The 26274-nt window shown below is 50.7% G+C and overlaps 1 protein-coding gene across 6 annotated transcripts in view; it reads left to right on the forward strand.

The window, feature by feature from the left end:
- ARHGEF37 (Rho guanine nucleotide exchange factor 37) overlaps window positions 1-26274 on the forward strand; it is a 55911-nt gene that overhangs the window by 26721 nt on the left and 2916 nt on the right. For all 6 annotated transcript variants that reach the window (XM_008255241.4, XM_008255244.4, XM_070076297.1 and 3 more), the window contains 9 exons: window positions 2302-2449; window positions 12167-12366; window positions 13619-13749; window positions 14281-14385; window positions 15970-16080; window positions 16731-17057; window positions 19434-19562; window positions 22919-23114; window positions 24777-24934. In XM_008255241.4, coding sequence (XP_008253463.2) covers window positions 2302-2449; window positions 12167-12366; window positions 13619-13749; window positions 14281-14385; window positions 15970-16080; window positions 16731-17057; window positions 19434-19562; window positions 22919-23114; window positions 24777-24934 — 1505 coding nt within the window. The remainder of the gene's footprint in view (window positions 1-2301; window positions 2450-12166; window positions 12367-13618; window positions 13750-14280; window positions 14386-15969; window positions 16081-16730; window positions 17058-19433; window positions 19563-22918; window positions 23115-24776; window positions 24935-26274) is intronic.

Here is a 26274-nt window from a genome sequence, read left to right on the forward strand (position 1 = left end):
AGCTACAGATAGAGAGGGAGAGACAGAGAGAGAGATCTTCCATTTGTTAGTTTACTCCTAAATGACTATAATAGCTAGGGCTAGGCCAGGCCAAATCCAGGAGCTAAGAGCTTCTTGCAGGTCTCCCATGTGGGTGCTAGGGCCCAAGCACTTGAGCCATCCTCTGCTGCTTTCCCAGGAGCATTATAAGCAGGGAGCTGGATCACAAGTGGAGCAGCCAGGACTCAAACCTGTGCTTATATGGGATGCCAGTGTTGCAGACAGCAGCTTAGCCTGCTACATCCTGACACTGGCCCCCAAACTCATTCTTGCAGTAATTAATCCGCTAAAATGATAATGGCATAGCTCCATTCATAAGAGCTCCTAAAGGTCCCCTTTCTCAACCATGTTGGACTGGGAATCAGGTTTCCAGCACAGGAACTCTGGAGAATACATTAAATCATAGCATGTCCTCACCCTTTATGCTTTGTGGTTAGCTGAAAACAAGCTCAGAGAACTCATGTGGCTAGGCTTGGCTTGGCTTGCTTGCTCTCTCTTTTTTTTAATTTATTATTTGAAAGGCAGAGTTATAGAGAGAAAGAGAAGAGATCTTTTGTGCTGGTTCATACCCCAAATGGCTACAACAGCTGGGATTGGGCTAGGCTGAAGGCAGGAGCCTGGAACTTCATCTGGGTCTCCCACATGGGTCGCAGGAGCCGGAATACTTAGACCAGTTCTTTGGCTTTATTTTAGTTCATGGTACTTATCACCACCTGATGTGTGTTACTCCAGTTGTTCCTTAGTAGCCATGGAGATTGGCCCTAGGATCCCCCTTGAATACCAGAATCTGCAGATGCTCAAGCCCTATAAATAGTAAAGTATTTGCAAACAACCTAGATAATCCTCCCATATAGTTTTTTTTTAAAGAAAGATTTATTTATTTATTTATTTATTTATTTATTTATTTATTTGAAAGGCAGAGTTAGAGAAAGAGAGAGAGAGGGAGAGACAGAGAGAGTGTCCATCCACTGGTTTACTTGCCTGATGGCAGCAATGGCCAGAGCTGGGCCAGTCCAAAGGGAGCTGGATTGGAAGTGGAGCGGCCAGGACTTGAACTGACACCCATATGGGATGCCGGCCTTGCAGGCAGAGGCTTAACTTGCTCTGCAACAACACTACCCCTGCCATGTACTTTTTTTTTTTTTTTTTGAAAGGCAGAATGACAGAAGACAAGAAACAGAGAGAATGAGATCTTTCATTCACTGATTCATTCTCCATAACCATAACAGCTAATAACCATAACAGCTGGGGCTAGGCCAGGCCAAAACCAAGGGTACAAAGTTCCATGTGTGTCTTCCTCATTGATGTCAGGAACCCAAGCACTTGGGCCATCATCCATTGCCTCCTAGGGTGTGCATTAACAGGAAGCCAGATTGTATTATTGAGATTATAGCTACCATTTATTAAGCACAGGTTGAGGATTCCTAATATAAAAATTCAAACCCCAAATCCCAAACTTTCTGAGTGCCAACAATGTTACAGTAGAAAAAATCACTCATTTGACTTTGTGTGATATAATAGTTGAGACACAGGTACAGTAATGCTCTTGTATAAAATTACCTTCGGGCTGTATGTGTAAGGTACATAAGAGGGGCAGACGCTGTGGCATAGAGGGTTAAGCCTCTGCCTGTGGTGCATGCATCTCATATGGATGCCGGTTTGAGTCCCAGCTGCTCCGCTTCCAGTCCAGCTCCCTGCAATGGGAAAGCAATAGAGAAGGGCCCCTGAACGTATGTGGGAGACCCAGAAGAAGCTTCTGGCTTCAGATCAGCTCAGCTCCAGCTGTTGTGGCCATCTGGGGAGTGAACCAGGAGATGGAAGACTTCTCTGTCTCTCCTTTCTGTAACTCTGCTTCTCAAATAAATAAATACATCTTTTTATTTAAAAAAATGGTACGTGTGAGGCATAAAGGAACTTCAGATGTAGGCTTGGTTTCCCTCTGCAAGATGTCTCACTATGTATATGCAGAGATCCCCAAATCCAGAAAGTCTGAAAGACTTTTGGTCCCAAGCATTTTGGATTCTTGTGGTCTACCAGCCTGTGCTTTTACACTGTTCTGTCCCAGTATCCTCATGGCAACCCCATGAGACTTGGATGAAAACATGGACACTTGGGAGCATGGGTGTCTTGCCATGGTGATGCATTGGATGACCTTGGCAGTGTCCTGCAGAGCTGGAGTGGCTCACTTCCCGCCTCCCCACTCCAAGCAAGGGGGTATGGTGACATGCCGTTCACAATGCCTTGTTGCTTGTTCATCATCAGGGAACCTGTTCCTGGACTTCCAAGAGGAGTTCGAGCGAGTCTATAAGGTCTACTGTGCCAGCTATGACCAGGCCTTGCTGCTGGTGGAGGCGTACCAGAAGGAGCCAGAGCTGCAGCGGGAGATCCAGGACATCATTGAGGCTGTGGTGTGAGTAAAGTGGCTTGTGAGCACTCTTGCTCCATTGACCCCAGGGCTCAGGGGCAGTCTCAGCACCTGTGTGATGCCATTCATGCTGTGTCTGGTGTCTATCAGCATCAGTACCTGTATCACTCAGGATAGGTCAGGCCCTGCTGCAGAGACAAACAGCTCCCAAATCTCAGTGGCTCCAAACAATAGCAATTATGTCTTCTTTATGCTCCAGTGTGGGCTTGGTTTGGAACTCTTATCTTTATCATCCTCACTCCAGGACATTGTCAAAAACTGTGGCGAAAGAAAAAGAGCTCTCAAGGAAGCTCTAGAAGGTCTAACACTGCTAATTAGACTCTCCAGTCCAGATATGATGATCCTCATTGCTTCTCATGCTCCATCAGCCAGGACAAACCCCAACCCACTGCCGACAGGCAGAGTGTGCTTTCCTACTATGTGTGCAAAAGTAGGAAAGCAAAAACATTTGGTGAACAGCGCTCATGACCATTACAGGGAAGGGCAGTAGGAGGGCAGGAACAGTGTGTTGTAAGCTATAGTAGCAGAAAACATATATAGTATTTGCATATAGCCTGTGCACAACCTCCTCTCTATTATATATATATATAATATATATTTATATATAATATATATTTTAAAGATTTATTTATTTACTTGAAAGGCAGAGTTACAGAGAGAGGGAGAGAAAAAAAAAAAAGAGAGAGAGAGAAATCTATCCACAGGTTCTCTCCCCGAAGGGCTGGGCCAGGCCAAAACAGGAGCATGGAACTCCATCTGGGTGTCCCACATGGGTGCAGGAGCCTAAGCACTTGGGCCACCTCTGCTAATTTCCCAGGCGCATTAGCAGGGAGCTGGTTCAGAAGTCAAGTAGCCAGGACTCTGACCTGTGCTCACATGGGATTACAGTGTCACCAGCTGCTTAAGCCACTGTGCCCCAACACCAGTTCATTATCTATGTTTCAGATCATTTCTATATTGCTTATAATACCTAATACAGGTTATACGGTGTAAATAATTGTTAAACTATATTGTTTAGGGAAAGGGAAAAAGTCACATTTTGCTCTTTGGGGCTTTTTCAGTTTTTTTTCCTTTTTTTTTTTTTTTTTTTTTTTTTTTTTTTTTTTTTTTAGGATTTATAAATCAGAATTACAGAGAAAGATATCTTGCATCTGCTGGTTCACTTCCCACATGGCAACAGCCAGGGCTGGGCCAGGTCCAACCCAGGAGCCAAGAGCTTCATCCAGGTCTCCCACATGGGTACAGGGACCCAAAAACTTGGGCCATCTTCTACTGCTTTCTCAGGAACATAAGTAGGGAGCTGGATTGGAAGTGGAGCAGCTGGGACTCAAACCAGCACCCATATGGGAGGCTGACACTGCAGGTGGTGGCTTAACCCACTATACCACAGCGCTGGCCCCTTTTCAAACATTTTTGATCAATAGGGGACTGAATTTGTGGCTACAGAACCCATGCAGATGTGGAAGGCTGACAAAATATATATGTATGTATCTTAGTATAGATGTGTACATGTATGTATCTTAAAGATCTTTCCATGTTGACACATGACATTCATGACCTTTGATACGATTGCACCATCTTGCACCAGGTAGCTGGGCCACAGTTTATTTGACTATTGATGGAATTTGGTTTGTTTCTATTTTTTGATAGTACAGACAGTGCTACAGGGATTATTCATAAACATATGTCAGTTTACTCTGGTGAAAGTCTTTGTGTAAGTAAAATTTATTTTTTTAAAAGATTTATTTATTTATTTGAAAGTCAGAGTTATACAGAGAGAGGAAAGGCAGAGAGAGAGAGAGAGAGGTCTTCCATCTGATGGTTCACTCCCCAATTGGACACAATGGCCAGAGCTGTGCCAATCTGAAGCCAGGAGCCAGGTGCCTCCCCTGGGTCTCCCACGCAGGCGCAGAGGCCCAAGGACTTGGGCCATCTTCTACTGCTTTCCCAGGCAATAGCAGAGAGCTGGATCGGAAGTGGAGCAGCCGGGTCTCGAACCAGCAGCCATATGGGATGCTGGCGCTTCAGGCCAGGGCATTAACCCACTGTGCCACAGTGCCGGCCCCAGTAAAATTTCCAGAAGTAGAGTTGGGAGGTCAAAGGAGATAGGTACTGATAATCTGGATACGTTGTAAAATCCCCTCAGTGAAGGCTGGAGACCCACATGTCCATCAGCAGCACACAAGGTTCCCCGGGGTTTCTACGGCAGCGTGCCCCTGGGCTGGGTGAAAGTGTTCTCTCAGTGTGGTTTCCTTTTGTGTTTCTCTGACTGTGGTTTGAGTCGATCATCTTTTTGTATATTGCTGAATCATTTGCATGTTTTTTTCCTATTGTTCTGTGTGTTTTAAAAAGGGTTAATCTTTCCATACAAGCGCACCAGATGGAGGGAGATGAAGGTTCTTTTCTGGGGTAGTACAGAGATTGGTCTTGCCAGCATTACTTTATCTTACTCAGACATCTTGTACACCCAAGAGGAAGGCAGTATAGACTCAGATCTTTGAAGATGAGATCATTCCAAGTGGAGTCTGCTGCTTCCTTCCCTCCTCCTCCTCTTCCACCTCTTCCTCCTCCTCCTCTCACTCCTCAATCCTTTTTCTACCAGAGCCTCCTTTTCAAGTATCCATGACCGAGGCCCCTCTCTGACTCCACAGAAGCTCACTATTTTCCCCGTGGATTCACCCTTCCTGGGTTTTACAAACTTAGCTTTTGCAAGGGTCACTAAATACTTTTCTCTAGGAGTGAAATAGATTCCAGAAATGAGAGAAGCAAGGTGCCAGATGTGAGACAAAAGGAAGTAGTGGAAACTCAGGTGACCCAGAGACAACACAGATGTACCAAGTGCAGCTGCCATACAGCCTTCCCAGATTGTTACTGGTTCACGTAGCTTTTCCTAGATAACCAGCCACTCCAAATGTGGTGCTTTAAAACATTTATTTTGCAGGCCGGCACTGTGGGGTAGCAGGTAAAGCCGCCGCCTGCAGTGCCGGCATCCCATATGGGCACTGGTTCGAGACCAGCTGCTCCACTTCCAATCCAGTTCTCTGCTGTGACCTGGGAAAACAGTAGACGATGGCCCCAAGTGCTTAGGCCCCAAGTGCTTAGGGGTTGATAGAGCTGAGAACCACAGAGCTAGTCCCAGAAGAAACCTAACTGCTGCCTCACCAAGATAACTGCAGTAACTGGATTTACTGACTGTTGCTTGGGAGCAATGAGACTGCTCCAGGAGGTGCTATTATCACTCCCTCCTTACACATAAGAAAACCAGGCTCTGAAACGTGAAATGGCTGTCCCACACCAAAGGAGGGGCAGAGCCAGGTCCACCACCAGAGAACCTGGTGGCTTCACAGTCCGTGAAAGGCCCAGGCTGGCCTGGTGGGAGAGGCCAGAGTGCAGAGGATGTGACACGAGCAGCCCATGTGGTGCTGGGGCTCCTCCCCAGTGTTGCAACATGTCTTCCAGCATTGAACACCGGGGACTTGTGGCAGCTGGGTTTCTGGCTTCTCTTGAAAAATCAGAGGCTCTGGGCACAGTGAACCCCACATTCCTGCATAGCAACTGAGGCAGATGGTTTAAAAAAAAATGGCCACCATTCTTTCCCTCCCTGTTTCCACAACCCTTTGTTGTCTGCACAACACTGAAATGCCTCCCACCAAGAAATCGACTGTTTCTCCTGCCCCTTGAATCTGGGCTGGCCTTTTGACTTGATTTGAGTGACAGTGTGCTAGCTCCCAGCCAAGACCTCCATAGGTCTTGTCATCATAGGAGCCTGTGACCACCATGGGCACAGGCCAGTCTGCTGGAAGACAAACTGTGTGACCAGAGCCTGCTCAGCTCCTGTGTCCCAGATATGTAAAGAGTCCAGCCACGATCAGCAAAGTTAGCCTGCAAGAGATTGCTGACACCTACAGGTGCTCAGCCAGTGTACCAAGAATCATTGCCTGAGCCCCACTAAGTAGATGGAGTGTGGAAGTGTGAGCTAAATATTTTTTTAAGATTTATTTATTTATTTTAAAGGCAGAGTTACAGAGAGGCAGAGGCAGAGAAAGAAAGAGGTCTTCCATCCACTGGTTCACTCCCCAGATGGCCACAACAGTGGAGTGGGGCTGATCCAAAGCCAAGCACCAGGAGCTTCTTCCAGGTCTTCCACATTGGTGCAGGGGCCCAAAGACTTGGGCCATCTTCAACTGCTTTTTCAGGCCATAGCAGAGAACTGGATTGGAAGTGGAGCAGCTGGGCTTGAGCTTTACCTGCTACGCCACAGTGCCGGCCCCACTTCCAATCCAGCTCTCTGTCTTTGCCTTTCTGTAACTCTGCCTTTCAAATGAATACATAAATATTTTTAAAAATATATATTTATGTATTTATTTGAAAGAGAAAAAGAGAGAGAGAGAGACATATCTTCCATCTGTTGGTTCTTTTTCTGCAAATGCCAGCAACAGCCAGGACTGGGCCAGTCCATGGGCCAGGAACTCCATCTGGATCTCACATGGGTGGCAACAAGCGGAAAACTGGATCAGAAGCAGAGGCAGGACTCAATCCCAGTTGGGCATCCCAGCACCTACCTTGATGCAAGAAATTTTGAGGCAGGTGCCGCGGCTCACTAGGCTAATCCTCCGCCTTGCGGCACCGGCACACCGGGTTCTAGTCCTGGTCGGGGCGCCGGATTCTTTCCTGGTTGCCCCTCTTCCAGGCCAGCTCTCTGCTGTGGCCAGGGAGTGCAGTGGAGGACGGCCCAAGTGCTTGGGTCCTGCACCCCATGGGAAACCAGGAGAAGCACTTGGCTCCTGCCATCGGATCAGCGCGGTGCGCCGGCCGCAGCGCGCCGGCCGCGGCGGCCATTGGAGGGTGAACCAACGGCAAAGGAAGACCTTTCTCTCTGTCTTTCTCTCTCACTGTCCACTCTGCCTGTCAAAAAGAAAAAAGAAAAAAAAATTTTGAAACCCATTCATAATTTGTTTATAATACTCATTTTACCATTAAATAAAAACTTAAAAAATACTCATTTTACATGAACTTTAAAAAACACCCTTGTATTATTTCAGTGTGCAAATGCCTAGGCACCATGACATTAAAAGATAAAATTAAACAATTGGATATTTACATCTACTTATAAAAATAAATTTGGATATAAGGAGAGAAAAATTTGAAGCATGATGTATAAGAAGCACAGGAAGATAAGAGAGCAGAGAGTGTGTATACCCTGGAGTAGCAACTGTCAATGAAAACAAACCTGACTTGCTTGGGTCTGATGAGAGAAAGAAGGAAAGCACGTAAAGTAGGAATAATGTTACAGACTGCGGAGCAGAGCAAAATGTGATAGTCTTGCAAATGACCTGGCTCTTACTTATAAATGTAGTGTCAGGGTAGAGCCCAGTGTTATAACATGTGACCAGATAGAGTCCAGGTGTCCCCAAAAATACTTTGGTTCTTGAAATCCCTGCACATGTTGAGGGCTTCACTCAGTCTCCAGATGTTCACAGGGGTTAGTGAGATGTGGACCTGTTCTCTGTAGTGTGGGCCTTCCTTGCAGGACTCCCGGTGTGCCTGGGCCCTGCTCCCTAAATGCCTGCAGCCCCCTAGAGCCTGCAGGTTTCTCAGATGCCTTCTGTGGGAACATCTGGCCTAAGACTGTACCAGGAATGGCCTTCTTCAGGTCTCTGTCCCTTTTGATCTCTTGGGAAACAGGAGTCTTGGCTTCCTTGTGCATGCAATCACAGGGCACTTTCTGGAGCTTGGCCAGATAGAATTGCCACACTGCTGTGAATGAGTCCTTCTCAGTCCTAGGATAGATTGTTTGAGATTCTAAAATGCACGCGCACTTTTTGTTTAGATGTGCAAGAGGGTGGGTTTTTCAATTTGTCTGGTCTTCTAAGACAGTACTTCCCACCTGAAAGCCTAGAGGAGCAAAGCCTTGCCTTTGCCGCTTGCAGAGAGCTCTGCCTGGCTGGGGCAGGACGCCCTGGTGGCATGGCTGGCAGGGTGGCAGAGGCTGCCTGGCAGAATCAGCCAGGCACAGGCACTTACAGTTCTCGAGTGACGGCCAAGGCAGTAGAGTATGAAGGGTGCAACTAACCTTTCTTGTTTTCCTTTGTTTGCTAATCCTGTCTGTTTTCAGTATTAAAGTAATATATGCTTATTGGAAAGAAAATTCAAGCAATGTATAAGTATAGACAATAAAAAAATCAAGTCCATTTCCCAGTAGTCTCCTGTTCCCTATCCCTCCCCCTAGGCTAACACTTGCCCATCCATATTTTTCTCTTTATGTACAGATAGATGCACAGGCAGATCGATCTATCAGTAGGTAGAGTTGTTTAAGGAGCTCCTACTCCACCTGCTGTTCTAGAACCCGCTTTTCCACTGAACTGTGGTCACGAGTATCTTCACGACAGTAGGAGTTCCGCCGTAACCTTCAGGGCTGCCCAGCATTTCTTTCCAGGGCAGCTCACAGCCTGCAGTTTATTTGACCATTCTCCTATTAATAGTTATTCGAGTGGTTTCCAATCTTTTGCAGTCAAAATAGAGTTGCTGAATGACTTCTTTCTTTTACCTTGTTCCCGTGGGTCGGTATTTCTGTGGGTAGATTTCCAGGCTGCGGTCTGGTACAGCAAAAGGTTTGCACATTTCACACATTGCCACACTGCTCTCCCAGGAGATCTGGACAATTGACATGCCCAAGAGTACTTGGGAGGGCCCCTTCCCACCCCTACCTGAGTCTTGATATTCTCTTTCATTTGTTTTTCTTTGCCTATCTGAAAGGCTTTGGAATAGATTTCCTCCACGTTACCTTAGAAGGTCACAAATGTGAGAGCCATTGTCAATCTGGTGTCTCGTTGGTGCCTGTGAAAGGACCCTGCCCTCTGATCTGTAAGGCAGCCCTTGTCCCTGTGGAGTACTTGGCTCCATGGAAAATAAGGCCGGAGCATGGCATTTTGCAATTAGCTGGCAACTGTTCCCACCTTCCCTGGCCACGCACGCAGTCAGATGCCCTTGGGAGAGCAGATGGTCAGCGTGGGTGTGGCCTGATCGCCATCCCACCCCTGCTTCCCCCTCCCTGCGGCTTCCAAGCAGCTCCCACCTGCTCTGCCTATTCTTAGCCTTGCAGCTGATCTTCCTGAACATTGGGTCTGGAGGTTTGTCCTTAGGAGGAAGAGACAAGGGTACTATCGGGACAGGCTGGGAGTGGTCCTGAGCAGTGTTTGTACATCTTCTTGGATGAGGCACACTTGGACAACTGACACTTTGAAACTCGTGTGGGTTTCTCAGAAGCAGGGCTATCTGTGGGTCGTACGCAGGAAATGTTGTTGGAGCCTCTTTCCAGATTCCCTTGAATGGGGGGGATTCTTGACAAAATTCCAGACATTGTCAAGAAGTGGACTAGAAATAGTCTTCCATGTACCTCTGGAACATCTGGAGAGAACCTCATTACCCGTTCATTCCAGTGTTTTGTTTTCTCCTTTTTTTTCCCCTTAAAGATTTATTTATATATTTATTTATTTGGAATCGGAGTAACAGAGAGGGAGGGACAGACAGAGATCTTCCATTTACTGATTGACTCCCCAAATGGCCTCAGCTGCCTGGGCTGGGCCAGGCTGAAGCCAGGAGTCAGGAACTCCATCCAAGTCTCCCATGTGGGTTGCAGGGGCCCAAATCCTCGGGCCATTTCCTGCTGCCTTTCCAGGCACATTAGCCAGAAGCTGAATAGGAAGGAAGGAGCCAGAACTTACTCCAGTGCTCCAATATGGAGTGTCGACATTATAAGCAGCAGTTTAACCTGCTGCACCACAGCGCCGGCCCCTCTACCCTTTTTTTTTTTTTTAATAAAAATTTGAAACCTATAGAAAATAGAATAATGTAATGAATACTCACACCTTCACCACCTAAAATGAGCAAATGTTAGCATTTTGCCATGTACTTCATCTATTTTTATGCTACCCTAAAGGAAATTACATGTATTATGATTTTTTTAGCCTATAAATATTTTTTAAAGACTTATTTATTTATTTGAAAGAATTACACAGAGAGGGGCCGGACTGTGGCACAGTGGGTTAAAGCCCTGGCCTGAAGTGCTGGCATCCCATACGGGTGCCGGTTCGAGTCCCGGCTGCTCCTCTTCCGATTCAGCTCTCTGCTATGGCCTGGGAAAGCAGTACAGGATGGCCCAAGTCCTTGGGCCCCTGCACCCACGTGGGAGATCCGGAAGAGGTTCCTGGCTCCTGGCTTTGGATCGGTGAAGTTCCAGCCTTTGCAGCCATCTGGGGAGTGAACCATCGGATGGAAAACCTCTCTCTCTCTTTCTGCCTCTCCTCTTTCTGTGTAAGTCTGACTTTCAAATAAAATAAATAAATCTTATAAAAAAAAGAATTAAACGGATAGAGAAGGAGAGGCAGAGAGAGACAGAGAGAGAGAGGTCTTCCATCCGCTGGTTCACTCCCCAGATGGCTGCAGTGGCTGGAGCTGGGCCAATCTGAAGCCAGGAGCCAGGAGCTTCTTCCGAGTCTCCCATGCGAGTGCAGGGGCCCAAGGATTTAGGCCATCTTCTACTGCTTTTTCATGCCATAGCAGAGAGCTGGATGGGAAGTGGAGCAGCCGGGACTAGAATCAGTGCCTAAATGGGATGCCAGCAATGCAGGTGGTGACTTTACCCACTAGGCCAACAGTGCTGCCCCCCCCATAAATATTTTAAATCCATTTCTAAAAAATTTAAGTTCCTGTGAATTTAAAAACTTTCATTTTACATAGTAGCCTATCTCATTAAGTGAAATATGTGGATGCCCAGCACGTAGAGATACACTCAGAACATAGCTGATTGGGCATGTCAAGTAGGCGATTGAACGTATGTGTCTGGTTCTCAGGGCAGAAGCTCTAGATGGAGATCTGGGCTGGGTGTGTTTGTAGCCATAGGACCAAATGAGGTGGCTAAGAAAATGCGTGGGCACAGAGGAAGGGAAGGAGGTCCAAGGACACTCCAGCATTGGGGAGCAGCTGGCACAGGAGGCTAAGAGTAGCAGTGTGAGGAGAAGCAGGGTGGAGGACAAGGAGGGTGTCTCTCGGGGCCCAGAAAAGGAAGGTGTTTGGAGAAACAGGGAGTGGTTAGCTGTGTCTTGCGGAAGAGAGACAGAGTAAGCCGAGGGCACAGAACTGGTCATTGTTGTTGTTTTCCTTCTCATTTTTATTTATTTATTTTAATTTTTATTTGAAAGGTAAAAAAAGAGATCTGCCATCTGTTGGTTCACTTCTCAAGTGCCCGCAACAGCCAAGGGTAGTCCAGGCCAAAGCTTGTATCCCAGAATTCAGTCTAGGTCTTCCACATGGGTCACAGGGACCTAGTACTTGAGCCCTGAACTGTTGTCTCCCAGGGTATGCGTTAGCAGGAAGTTGCATTGGAAGTGGAGGAGCTGGGACTTGAACCAACCACACACTCTGATGTGGGATGCAGGTATGCCAAGCAGCTTGTTAACCGCTGCCCCAAGTGCCTGCCCCAGTCACTGGGTGTGGTACGGATGGGGAAGCAAGGCCCAGGACTGGCACTGCCTGCCTGTATCTAACCCTCACAGATGACAGGTGAGAAAATCGAGGCCCACAGAGGGAGGGGGACTGCCTGGATCCCTCAGTGGATTCAGTGACAGAGCTGGCACTACACTCCAGGCCCCCTGGTGTCCGAAGGGTGGGGTTTACCTGCCTAACACGAGCCTTCTCCCTCAGGCCACAAGCCGGACGTTCAGGCCTCAGTTTCTTACTGGTAATCCCTCTGCAGAGGATTACCAAGTACCCATTGCTGCTGCAGAAAATCCTGGAGAACACACTCCCTGATGCCAGTGCCTACTCTGTCCTCCAGAGGGCTACCTCTGCCCTCCGGGACGTGAATGCCAACATCAATGAGTACAAGATGCGCAAGGAAGTGGGTAAGGACATGGGTGCTCAGAAGGCACATCAGAGAACGCTTCACCAGTAAAGGCCACGTAGGCAGTGGGGGCTGTAGGTAGGGTTTAATCAGGGTGCTGGCGCCATTTCCCTGTAACTCTGAGAATCAGCTTCATCTTCAGGCTGGCTTTTCTCATAGCAGTAAGTGGCTATGCTATTCTAAGACTCATATCTGCACACCACAGCCTTTAAGGTAAGACAGGGTTTGTTCCCCTGAAACCATTGAAAATTAAATGAGAACTTCCTTCTGATAGGACCCACTTGATCATGTGTTCACTCTGAACAAATCACCATGGTTGGGAGAATGCCATGAATGGATTGGCTTAGATTGGGGCTGTGTGCCCTCCTTTGAACCAGTCACTATTACCAGGGTGGTGGGATTTATATGCATTGGTTTATACCAGTGGGCACCCCCCCACACACCAGCTACCATCCCAACCAAACCACAGCCTCGATGTGGAGGAGAGGTGAATACCGAATTGCTAAAGAGCTGTCTGCATAGATCTGGACCCTGGAGGAGTCCTTGCCTCCCAGCAGGAAGGTTTGGAAGACGGAGCAGGGTCCAAAAACAGAGAAACTCAGCCATGCAGCTGAGGCAATCTAATAGTGAAGGTCTAGCCAGTGCTGTCCGGGGCCACCTGGGCACATCTTCCCCTTCATTGTCTCACCTGGCCCTTGCACCAGCCCCCACCCCCACCACCCACTGCCCCCGTCTGACCCTGTGAGCCCCTCTTCACAGCCAGGTGAAATAGTTTATGTCACTTGCTCCTGGACCCAGAGTCGTGAGGGACAGAGCCAGGTTTCAAACTCAGGCCTGGGGTATTTCCCACCACACCATACTGTATCTGGTAGCTTTGCACGGCCTCCCTGCTCACTTCTGTGTCCTGATTGAGAGGTGACAGAGGAGTGGGAAGCCTAGAGCCAGGGGTGGGAACTGTGGTTCCCAGATTCCTGGCTAAATCTGCGAGACTCCAGGCAAATGGCTGCCTACTGGGTTCTTATTGGGGAAGTCCATTCAGACCTGTTGTCTTACGTGATCCAGCAATCCTGCAAACTGGCTGGCTTCATCTCACAGATGAGGTGTGGCCCAGAGGAGGCTCCCACCCTTCTGAAGGATGCAGTCCTGGTGGAGACAGGGCCCAGGCAGGGGCCCAGCCAGGTGGATCAGAACCCTTGCTTCCCTGCGGTAGCCTCGGTCATCCAAGCTGTGCCTCCTCTTCTCTGTCGGCACAGCCTCCAAGTACAACAAGGTGGAGCAGCTGACCCTCCGGGAGCGGCTGGCCCGCATCAACACGCACACGCTTTCCAAGAAGACCACCCGGCTGAGCCAGCTGCTGAAGCAGGAGGCGGGGCTGATACCCAGGGTGAGTGTGGGCCTGGGAGGGAGGTTACCACCGCCCCCACACCAGCCACTCCCGAGGTCCAGGTTCTGTGCAGTGGTGGCAGTAGGGCGTGAGACAGCAGCAGCTGAGAGAGGTGCTGAGAAGAGGCAGAGCTGGCGCCCATCCTGCCCACCAAGAGCCACCGTGGAGCGTTGCCGTTGCACCTGGTGCTGCTCTTTTTGGGGACCTCTTCGCACGGATAGGAGGGCGAGTCTCCAGGGCTTCTGGTAGCAGCTCAGGTTGATTGAGTGCTTACTCTGAGCCAGATGTTGTTTCGCAAGTGCTCGTGTGTGTGTGTGTGTGTGTGTGTGTGTGAGAGTGAGTGTGTGGGGGGGGGAGGTGTCCATGGTACAAATAGAAAAGCGCCAAGCTACCCTGCCTGTTAGCCATTTCACACTCCACTTTGAGGCTCAGGGACCAGCCCTGGTGGGCAGGCCTGTGGAAAGATGGTCCACAGTGAGTACACTGCCCCCCTGTGGATCTCCATGGCCCTGACATGTGTTTTCACTTCAGACAGAAGACAAGGAGTTTGATGACTTAGAAGAGAGGTTCCAGTGGGTGTCTGTGTGTGTGACCGAGCTGAAGAGCAACGTGGCTGCTTACCTGGATAATCTGGAGGTGAGGCCCCTGCATGGTTAATTTCGAGTGGGTCTGGGGCTGGATCGTTGGCCTGGAAGCAGTGTTGGAGCCTGTTGGGATGTCCCACTGGGCAGGGGCAGGGCCCTCCTGCCAGGCCAGCACCTAGAGCAGGAGACACAAACTCAGGTTCCTAGAGGGGCTAGGCAGGTAATAGAACTGAGTGAAGTGTACAAGACATAGATAATAGCATGCAATAGGAGTCTAATGTCGAACAGACTCTTCATGAGACTTTTTGGGGAGATTTAAATATAAAATAATATTTGGAATTTGGCCAAATGAATAAATGAGTCTAAGGAGGCAGCCATTACGCAGTACTGTGGGGGTGCTGCTGTGTGTGGATGTGGGCTGAGGGGGACCAGTTCTTCCGATTTTGAGCAGAGGAACCCTGGAAACTCAAGACTTTGTGGTAAAATTTCCTCATGTGTTGACCTGAGCCATTAATTCCATAAAAGCCTCAGTGCTGCACAGGCCCAAGAAAATAGATCTCTCAAACCGGATTCAGCCCACAGGACCACCAGTTTACCCACTCATCCTGCACATCACTGTCCTCAAACCAAAATTCCCATCTTTGGTCCTGTCACCCAGGCTGGCTCAGGCCATCCACTCTGCCCCTTTGCTGAGTGGTTTTGTTCTCAGTCACATCTGCTTGTGCAGACAGGTGCAGTCAGAGGTGACCCTGGGCCCTTTGTTGATGGGCTATGGGGTGGCGTGGCTGGGTGTATGTGAGAGGAAGGAGTTGCAGCTCCCCCACAGGTCTGCGCTGTACCCTGGGCTCCCAGGGCATCCTGGTACTGCACAGGACACTGGAAGGGGAAGGTGCTCAGAGCCTGTCCTGAAATAGATGGGAGAGCCTGCAGATACTGGCCTTGAGAGAGAGAACGCAGGGGACGTGTGACTGAGATAAATCTGGCTTCTCCAGCTCGGGTGACTATTTGGAGTCCCAAAGGCTGTATTTCCATAGATGCAGGACTTATACACTAGACGCTGTGTTAAGGTGGAATCCCATCGGGAGACAGGGCTTCCCTCCTTTCATCCTGAGTCAAGGAAAAGCCTCTTTGTCAGTGGATCCTTAACATGCACACACGGAGCCCCAGGCTGGGAGCCTTTAGCAGGCAATGATATCCAGATGCAATTTTTAACTGCCCTGTGTTTGTGAGCAGTCATTCTTACAAGTCCATCTACAGCGATTCTTACTGGTTTCCCTGCATGGTACCCTCATAAGGGTGTTTTTCTCTTCTCCTTTTTTTAATGCATTGATTTAATTATGAGTAGATAGTTGGTTTAAAGAAAAATATTAGTAGAATATGTGCAATATGAACATGGCAAGCAAACGTGTGAAGGTGGGGAAGCCCCGGAAGAGAGAGGGAAACAGGCACTGGCTTGTTCTAAGGAAGAGCTCTCTGAATACCCAGGTGGTGCGAGGATAGAATAGGCTGGAACTTCCCCGTCACTGGGGGTGTGCAGAGGGCCTGGACAGCCTCTGCAGGACGTTCTGTGGAAGGGGAGTGAGGCATGAGACGGCCCCGGCAGGCTGTGACTGTCTCTCTCCGGCCTGGGGCCCAGGCTTTCCTCCGCTTCAGGCCACATGACTACGATCTGGACGTGCCCGAGGGGCCTGTGGCGCACTACCGCAGCCTGGCGAGGGACCTGCAGCGCGAGGCCTTCCTGGAGTTCGTGAGTGCTGCTTCCTTCTCCTCTTTGTTAGGCAGGGGCAGAGCCTGCAAGAGTAATATGTAGAAGGCAGGCGCTGTACACAGTTCTCATGTCCACGTTGCCTGGGGCGGTCAGCAGGGCAGGGGTCACTAGTAGTGCATTTTCTGATCAGAATAGCCCCAGCCATGTGTGTTGAGCCCCACTACCTGCCAGGCAGTATCCTAAGCCTTGTGCATTCTTTCCCACCTTTCATCCACACCATGTGGCTTCTGGGGTCGACTCTGTTAAAAGTCCTATTCTGCAGATGGGAGTCGGGGCTCAGTGGGTGTGACCAGGGACCCCCGTTGTTTATACGGATGGGCCGAGGCAGGCTGAGATACGAACCACGTGGAAAATGCTCTGGACCACCAATCTATACAAAATCTTTTTTGAGATATTTGCACAGTAATGATACTAAGGAGTATTGAATGTTAAGCTTATTACATGCATTGTCCCCATTGTATAGAGGGGCAGACTGTGGTCCAGAGGGCTTAGATGACCTGCCAAGGGTCCCAGCTCATTGGTGGGGGTGGGACTGGTGCCTGGGCTTGCCAGCCTCTGAAGCTGCTGTCCCTAGTGCTCCCACCTCTGCCACCTCCCCACCTGACTCCCAAGCTCACCTCTCCCCACAGAAGCAGCGGCTGGAAGGCCTGGTGTGGCAGCCATTGTGCAGCCTGGCCAAAGCCCTAGTTGGCCCTCAGAACCTGATCAAGAAGCGTCTGGACAAGCTACTGGACTTTGAGCGGGTGGAAGAGAAGCTGCTGGAGGCAGGCAGTGTGACCTATGAGGAGGAGGCAGCCCGGCACACGTACCAGGCACTCAACTCCCTGCTGGTGGCTGAGCTCCCGCAGTTTAACCAGCTGGTGCAGTGGCTGGGCCAGATCCTGTGCACGTTCGTGGCCCTCCAGAGGGACCTGGCAAAGCAAGTGCTGCAGAGGGCGGAGGGCAGCATGGACCAGGTGAGGCCACAGGGACTGCGATGCCTCGAGGGAGGGGCCAGGCTGGGCCTGGCAGCACCTTCAGCAGGCTGTTTGCAGGGGCTGGGTGGAGTGAGATGGGGTCTTCCCAAAGGCCAGCAGGTGCTTACGAGGGGGCAGTGGGGACCTTCTAGGTCTCTCTTACGGCTGGTGTCCCTCCATTGGTGGACTCAGACCATGAAAGTAAGGGCAGGACCCAGGGTCCAGGCCATTCCCAGGTGCTGGTAAACCAGGAGGCTGTCACCTATCCCTGGAGTGCTGGTGAAGGTGATGACAGAGACAGAGGCCCTTTCTATGTGGGCAGGCGTAAATGGCTCAGGCTGCTAGGATTTGTACTAATACTTCCAGTAACTGCCTCCTGGTGAGCACTTCCATTGTACCTATTTGGAGCACTTTCCATAGAGCGTTTTGCATTATCTCATGGAATTTTCACAGCAGCCCTGCAGAGTTGGTATTATTATTATTATTATTATTATCATTGTTATTATTTTTCTCCTCCAAAAAATAAAAACATTGAGGCACAGAGAGGTTCCGTAGTTTGCCTAAGGCCACACAGCTAATGGCAGGGCTTGAATACAGCAGTTCAAGCCCAGAGCCTGGGCCCTGGACCACAAAGCCCAAGGGCCTGTGAAAGGAGCTCTGGGCTGAAAACATACATAGGTTCCAAAGAGGTTTGGACGAACCTCCCAGCGCAAACTGTGATTCTGGCATTTTGATGTTGCAGCTGATGTAGGAAAGAATACCCAGCCGCATCCTGATCCTGCTCTGTGATGTCGGCATCCGGGCTGAAAGGCTGTGGTTGGACCTTGGGAGCACTTTCTGTCCTCCCCATCCCACAAGCGTCTCTTGTGCTTCCTGTCCCCCAGCTCAGCTTTCCTGAGCCAGCTCCTAGCGTGGGGAGTCCTCTAAGACTGGCCCCACCCATAGCCACACTCTGCACCTGCAGCTCCGGCCTGTAGCACAGTGCTTCTGCGTGTGACCACCTCTTTATACATTCCCTCTTAGCCAGGAATGCCCCTCTCCCCACCACCGTGCCCTGTGCACCCCACCCCCGCAGCCTTACACAGTGGCTGGTGTGTCGTGGGCACCCCAGACATGTGGCAGGTGAGTGAACCTCTCCACAAAGCTTTCAGGATTTCCCTCCCCGGATGGCAGGTCCCTGTCCCCAGCCTCCCTCCTCCAGTAGCCCTCTGAGCGGCCTTCTGCTGAGCACTGGCCAGAGCCCCTTCTGTAGCACCAGGGGCCGGGCTTTGCTGCTTCCCAGCCCTAGAGCTTTCAGGAGAGTTCTGTGTCAGACACAGGTTTTGGCTTGCTTGAGGCCAGAACCATCTGCAAGAAGATGATTGGCAGGAAGGTCAGTCTGGTTAAGTGGTCTTTTCTCTCTCCTCTGGCCCCCTGGATCCTCACCTATTGAGGCTCGGCTGTGCGGGGCTGCAGAGTGTTTTGGCATGCCAGGAGGGTGGAAGTCAGGTTTATAGCAGCAAGAATCGAGTCTGCATTTCCTAACAGATCATGCACTGTGGAATGGGAGGGCAGTGCCTGCTGCCAGCCTGCCTCGGCTGCGTCCTATGGAGCTTGGAGAGGCCTGCAGGGCAGAAACCCCAGTCTTCATCCATGACATGGGTTTGGTGACAATTCCGTGAGCTGGACTTGTGTCTGTGAGCTCTGGGGTCTCACTCACTCGCTCCCAGGTGGTCAGATTAGGACACAGGACTCTTTCCAGGGCTGGGGTCTCTCTGGACACAGTATGACACACAGGTCTTTAGGCTGTGAGTAATCTAAACCCAAACCAGACTGGTTTGAGTATGAAGAAGGGACTCACGGGGGGACTGGGAGGCCCAGCAGGGGATCAAGCCTGGGACCTGGCCACATGCAGAACAAGTAGCGCTCACAGAGCCCTGGTCTTTGCTCCACCCCCTGCCTCTGTTTCCCTCTCGAGACTGGCTTTATTCTCAGACAGGCTTTTCTCTGCTTGATGGGAGAGCTGGCTGGGCAGAGCTCCATGCGTGCACCTCCATATCTCGGAACCCTAAGGAAGAGCCCCCCTCTCATTCTCAGCCTTCACAAGAGTGCTCCCCTGGCCTGGCCTGGTCCATTGTCATCCTCGGACCAGGCTCCATGGATGGGAGGAAGGGATGCTAGGCGCACGGGTCCTCGGGTGAGAGCACCCTGCTGGGCAACACTCCTGGACCCCCAGAGAGGGATGTATTCTTAGAGGAGAGGGAGCCAGTAGGCGGCAGCACCCACAGCTGACCATGATGAAAACGCCCATCATAGCGCTCCATTGGCTAGAGTGTGGGTAGCCGTGGTTTCCGTGTCTTGTCTTCCCTGAAGAAGGTCCTGTCTATCCCCACCCAGCTGCCCCACCGCCACCTCTCGGAGCCGGCCTTCAACAAGCTGGTGGAGGATACCCTAGGCCAAGCCAGTGACCAGCTTCGCTCCTTCCGAGAGAACTTTGAGAAAGTGCTGCCATTGCCCACCACACAAGTAAGTGTCCCTGCCTGTCCGCAAAGACCGCCCAGGCTTTCAAGTGTTCCCGGGTGAGGCTCACTCCCTTCCTCCCCTTCCCTTTGTCTTTTCCCACTGTTTTGTTACCCATGGGCAGATTTTCTCTTCCCCTCTCCTTTCTGTCTCGGTGGGACACACCCATATACACCCTGCTCTTCATGGCCAATAAGCTGAAAAGCAGTCAGAACTCTCAGGTCAAGAATAAGAAAACTTTAACTCTTGACGATTGAGTGGAATTAGTCATAAGCATGGGCAAGTAGCATGAACATCAAAAGTCTGGAACTTTTGGGTTGGGCATTTGGCCTGGTGGTTAAGAGGCCTGTTTCAGAGTGTCTGGGTTCAAAACCCGGCCCTGGTACCTGTGCTGTGGCATAGCAGGTTAAGCTACCATCTGCAGCACCAACTTCCCATATAGGCACTGGCCAGAGTCCTACCTGTTAAACTATTGGTCCAGCTCCCTGCCTAGGAAAGTACTTGGGTCCCTGCCACTCATATGGGAGACCCAAATGGAATTCCTGACTCCTGGCTTCAGCCTGGCCCAGCCCCTGCTGTTGAAGCTATTTGGGGAGTGAACCAGCAGATGGAAAATCGCTCGCTCGCTCGCTTGCTCCCTCTTCTGTAATTCTAACTTTCAAACAGATAAAAAAAAAAATCTTAAAAAAAAAATACCCAGCTCTGCCTTTGCCTCCAGCTTCCTGTTAATGTGGACCCTGGGTGACAGTGGTGATGGTTCCAGTGGTACTTAGGTTCCTGCCACCCACATGGGAGACCTGGATTGAGCTCTTAGCCCCTGGCTTCAGCCCTGCCCAGCCCCAGCCATTATGAGTATTTGGGGAGTGAACCAATGAATGGGAGCGCTCTCCCGCGCACGTGCGCTCTCTCTCTGTCTCTCTGTCTCTCTCTCTGTCTCTCTCTCTCTCTCTCTCTCTCTGCCTGTCAAAACCAACCAACCAACCTGGACCTTCTTCACATTTGTCATCAAGATGTGTCCTACTCCCTCACCATGTTCTCATACCAGCTTCCATACCACATCCCTTAGGGGTGCTGTTTTGTGTCCCTGCTGCGCCACTTCTGATCCAGCTCCCTGCTAATGATCTGGGAAAAGAAGTGGAAGATGGCTCAAGTGTTTGGGCCCCTGCTACCCACATGGGAGATCTGAATGAAGCTCCTGGCTTTGGTGTGGCCCAGCGCCAACTGTTATGGCCACCTGGGGAGTGAACCAGTAGATGGGAGATCCCTCTCTTTCTGTCTCTCCCTGCCCTTTAACTCTGCCTTTCAAATTAATAAATGTTTAAAAATAAATGAAGACCTGCAGCCCCTCAAGTGTGTGGTAGGAGCCTCTTCTCTCTTTGTACTTAAAACCAATTGGCAAGCTGTACTCATTATACAAAAATGAGAAGACAGAGAAACAAAAAAAGAGGTGAAAACATTTGCTTTTTTTTTTAATTTATTTTACAGATAGAGTTAGACAGTGAGAGAGAGAGAGACAGAGAGAAAGGTCTTCCTTCCATTGGTTCACCCCCCAAATGGCCGCTACAGCCGGAGCTACACCGATCTGAAGCCAGGAGCCAGGTGCTTCCTCCTGGTTTCCCATGCAGGTACAGGGGCCTAAGCACTTGGGCCATCCTCCACTGCCCTCCCAGGCCACAGCAGAGAGCTGGACTGGAAGAGGAGCAGCCGGGACTAGAACCTGGTGCCCATATGGGATGCCGGTGCCACAGGCGGAGGATTAACCAAGTGAGCCATGGCACTGGCCCCAGGTGAAAACATTTGTAATCCTAGACACTCTTTCCCTTCCCCTCCTTGCCCACACACACACACACACACACCTTTCTTAGATGCCTGACTTACTTGGCTGAAGGTCCAGAACCCACTGGAAATACAGCCGTGAGGTCAGGAGCAGTCCTGGTGATACATGCAGTTATCCTTCCCTCTGGGCCCTCCAGGGGGTACTTCTGTCTTCAGTACACCTTGGAGCTTGTCAGGCTAAAGAAGGCAAATATTTGCTATACCGCCAGCTTTAAAAAAAAAAAAAGTTTATTTCTTTCATCAACTTGAAAGAGTGACAGTGAGAGCGAGTGAGGGAGATGAGATCTTTCACCCACAGGTCCACTCCCCAAAAGGCTGCAACAGCCAGGGCTGGGCCAGGAGTCAGAAACTCCATCCACGTCTCCTACATGAATACCAGAAACCCAAAGACTTGAGCTACCTTTTTAGGCACATTAGCAGGGAGCTGGATTAGAAGAGGAGTAGCCAGGACTTGACCTGACACTCTAGTATGTGATGTAGGCCTTGCAAGTGGTGGCTTAACCTGCTTTACCACAACGCCCGCCCCTTAATGCCCTCTGCCTGCTCTGGCTTTTATACTCACATTAAACAACCCATCTCCGCCGTCCCATTTAAGGACCCATTTGGAAACATTAAGCCCTCCCAGTCCTTAATCCTGACTCAATGTCTCTGTTGGGGTAGGGTTATGGCAGAATCTGTGCCCAAATGGCCCCAAAGGCACCTCTGCCTACCTCCCCACACCTAAATCCTCCCCCTAGAAGTAACCATATCCTTCACAGTAAGCATATTTGTGTGTGTGTGTGTGTGTGTGTAAGAGAGAGAGAGAGAGATTATATAAATACCTGCACAAATAGAATATAAAGTAGATACATGTTTAGCCTTTTTAGTTCCTTACTGGTTTTACAACAGGAAACCCTCACACCTGAGTCCCTTGTTGGCACTTTTGCCAGAAGCAGTGAGTGCAAGGAGAGTTGGGGACAAGCTGAAAGGGCCACCAAAGCACTGTCCCTGGCTAGAGGGCAGCTTGCATCCCGGCAGACCTGTGTTTCTCTACACCATTCACAAAGCTCACCAGCGGCCTTATGTACGGTAGGCGCTCAGTGAGTCCTTGTGGACTGAAAACCCACAGAGTCGCAGATGTGTGAGGGCTGCTGTGTGGGCCCCGTGCAGGTGGTAGCCAAATGCCTGAGGCTTGGTACCTCATGAAGCACACAGTCTTATGGGACTAAAATACTTACACAAGGCATTTGCCTGCAGGATAACTCAGTTGGGCATTATGGGCTGGATTTAGGGCCCACTCTTCAGAATTCTGTAATAGAAATTTCAAAATGAAGAATTTGGATTTCAGAGAATCCCAGAAACTGGAAGTTTCTCCAGAATGGCCTTTGGATGCTGAGAGCCAACCCTCTAGTGTTGATGGCACTGCGGCTGGGGTTGGCGTGGGCCCGCTGGTAGCAGAGGGAGGATCGGGCCAGGATTTGGGCTCTCAGAATGTGGCAAATGTTCATGCAAGCACTTGTGTCTTTCTCTGGCCCTTCTCCCCCCAGCCCCTCCTGCCAGGGTCTGAACGCCAGGTGCAGGCTCTCCTGAGCAAGTATGGCCCTGGGAAGCTGTACCAGGTGACAAGCAACGTCAGCGGGCCTGGGACCCTGGACCTGACACTGCCACGGGGCCAGATCGTGGCCCTCCTTCAAAACAAGGACACCAAAGGCAACAGCAGCCGCTGGCTGGTGGACACTGGGGGTACGTGAGCCTTTGTTGGCCCTTCTCCTCCTCCTGGGACAAGACCCCAAGAGAAGCCAGTGGGCAGGCATGGGCACTCTTGTGGGCCAAGTCTGGCTGTGCAAAAATCCGGGATGGGAGTGAGAACAGATGTTATACAGGGGGTGGGGCACACTCAAGCTAGTGCAACTCCATGGTGCACGACACCAGGAGGAATTCCACCTCATCGCAGCATCCATCGCCAGTCCATACTGGGTGCTGTGCAGACAAGATGAGTGCCTTGCCTTGGGCGCCTCACAGGCTGCTGGCATGGCGATGTGTGGAGGGAGAACTCCAGCACCACCTGGAAGATGCAGGTGCATGTGGGTCCCAGCTCCTTGACTGAAGTCTGATGTCAAGGATGAGGAAAACCACTGGCCCTCCCCTTCTTCACTGGCTACCATGGCCTTGGGGTGTGCTGCTCAGTTCTGGGTATCCAGGCTTGAAGCAGGGGGTACCATCAACTAGGGATGAGATGGCCCAGCAGAGCCTTCCAGAGAGGAAGAGTGGGTCCCAGAAGATAAGGGTTGCTTGGGATTTCTGTTAGGGGACCCACAGATTATTTTTTTAAAGATTTATTTCTTTGAAATGTAGAATGACCAAGAAAGACAGACAGACAAATGGCCTCAACAGCCAGGACTGAGCCAGGCTGTTGCCAGGAGCCTGGAACTCTATCTACGTATCCCCCAAGGGTAGCAGGGACCCAAGCACTTGGGCCATCATCTGCTAACTTTCTGGACATTAGCATGGGACTGAATCAGAAGCAGAGTGGCAGCTTAACTTGTTATATAGCACAGCACCTGCCCCCCAGCCCTCCGTGCCATGGGTGGCTTTTTTCCACCTTTAGACAGCTTATTATAATTGTTTAAGTATATTAATCTTTATTAGAAAAAAATAGGACAGGTCCCTAAGCCCATGAATTATATCATGTGGTTATATAGTGCTAGATCAAGTTTTAAAAAGTGGGGCAATTTAAAAAGTGGGCATCAGGCATCTAGCACCCTCCGGACTTGGGAAATCATGGACTGGGTGTTAGAGCAAGACCCCTGGGACAGGAGGGCTGGATTGGGATCCAAGCTCCACTACTGAGCAAACTGCATGGTTTTAAGGAAGTCAGGCAGCTCCTCTGATTTTACCCACCAACTTCAGGAGTTGGTGAAGACCGTGAAATTGGGTGGTGGACCTAGTGCCTTGGAGTGTGCAGGCCATTTTGGCCATGGCAACCAGAGCAGCCAAGAAGGAGCTGGGGCCTCCCGCCTGTGGGGGACCAAGGCAGTCTTGGTGAGAGGAAGCAGCCTGGCTCTGGGCGGCCCCCAGAGGGGCGTGGGGCCATGGGGCCAGCACAGGAAGGCAGTTTTCATTATCAGTCCCAAGAGCAGCTTGTGCTCTCTGTCAGAGCTGTTCACAGCAGAGTGGGCTGCCTCGGGTAGGGAGTGAGCACCTGTCGTGGTGGGAGGGGTGTGAGCAGAAGCTAGAAGCAACACCGGGGAGGGGTACATTGTGGGTTCCCAGATGACCTTGTGGGATCCACTGAAGTGTGGTGTGCCGGGAAGCTGAGCCGAGGGCATGTGTGTCTGTTGACATCTGAACTACAAGGGGTGGGAAGACGGTCCACAGCCCGGTGACCTTCTGCCTGTCCCCTAGGCCATCGGGGGTACGTGCCGGCTGGGAGACTGCAGCTGTACCGCATCATTCCCAGTGACCAGGAGCTCAGAGGGCAGGCGGGGCCACGTGTAGACTCCCCGCAGCCAGCACCACAGCGCACCTCAGCCCCAGTCCCTTCTCTCTCTGCTGTGCCCCAGGTGAGTGTGGGACAGGGCTGGAGGCTGGCCTCACCTCTGCCACCTGGACTGGGGCTGGAGTTTGCTGCGCTGTGAAAATCTCTGTTCTGCCTATCTGGAGGGCCTGCTGCCCTGTGAGGCTGGGATCTTGTGCAATGGTCACGTCAGTGTCCGAGGCAGGGAGCGATCCAGAAAAAAGGGCCTCCCACCCAGCCACATAAATGATAGGAAGCTGACCCTCCCTCGTCCCCCAGATGGGATCTATTCATTGCTGCCATCCTTCCATATTTGCCAAGCTCTGTGTAGATAACAGATACATTGATGAACAAGAGTATCGTGGTCCTTGCTGTCCTCAAGCCTGTGGTCTAGGGGCAGGGAGAAGTGTGAGGAACAAAGGCCTGATACGAAGAGCCATAAAATTAGCGCAGTGACAAGTGCCAGAGCACTGGGTGTGGACAGGCCCAGGAGAGGTTTGTCTGAGAAGAATGGGGTTTTTCTGAGCTGGGAAGAGTAAGTAGAATTGAGTAGATAAAGGGAGTATACAGGGGCGCACATGGGAAGAGCAGAGAGTGTACAAGCACGTGCAGAAGCCCAGTGGCAGCAGAGGACGCAGGGTGTATGGGGCGTATGGGGAAGCCAGTGTAGCCAGGCAGAGTGCGGTGCTGCTGGAGACTGAAGCAGGGCCGGGCCAGCAGGGCCTTGGTGAGAGATCAGTCTTTGTTTCAAAGGCAGTGGGAAGCATGTGCGTGCGTGTTCATGGCAGCATTATTCATAGGAGCCAGAAGGTAGAGACAACCCAGATGCCGTCAGCATGAGCAGATAAACAAAAGGTGAGACTCTATGCAGTGGAGTATTACTGAGCTGTGAAAAGGAAAGGTGTGTTGATGGCATGGATAGGGCTCAGGTGCAGAACGCTGAGTGAGAAGCCAGTGGCGGAAGTCTACATGAGTCCCCTGAGAGGAATGTGTTCAGTAGGCTGGTCGTAAAGACAGAAATTCGATCGGTGGTGGGCAGGGCCTTAGGGGGCGAGGGGGGTGACCACTTACTGTATAGGGATTTTCTGCGATGAGGAAAATGTTATGAAATTAGTGGTGATGATTGTACAACCTTGGGAACAAGCTAAAAGCATGGCATTCGCACATTTTAAAAGGATGAATGGGACAGTATGTGAACTATACCTTAAGAAAAAAAGGGACTGACTAGAAAACCATTGCAGGGTTTGGCTTTGCAGGGGTGGGGTCATTGTCAGGATTGGGTGAGAGGGGAGGGCCAGGCCGGCCCCCTGGACCCTGGTGTTCATGGAGGCTGCTCTCACAGTCAGCAGCAACAGCAGCCGCAGTGGGTCCCAGCGTCGTGTGGAA

The sequence above is a fragment of the Oryctolagus cuniculus genome, chromosome 6 (assembly GCF_964237555.1).
Source record: "Oryctolagus cuniculus chromosome 6, mOryCun1.1, whole genome shotgun sequence".
Lineage (NCBI taxonomy): Eukaryota > Metazoa > Chordata > Mammalia > Lagomorpha > Leporidae > Oryctolagus > Oryctolagus cuniculus.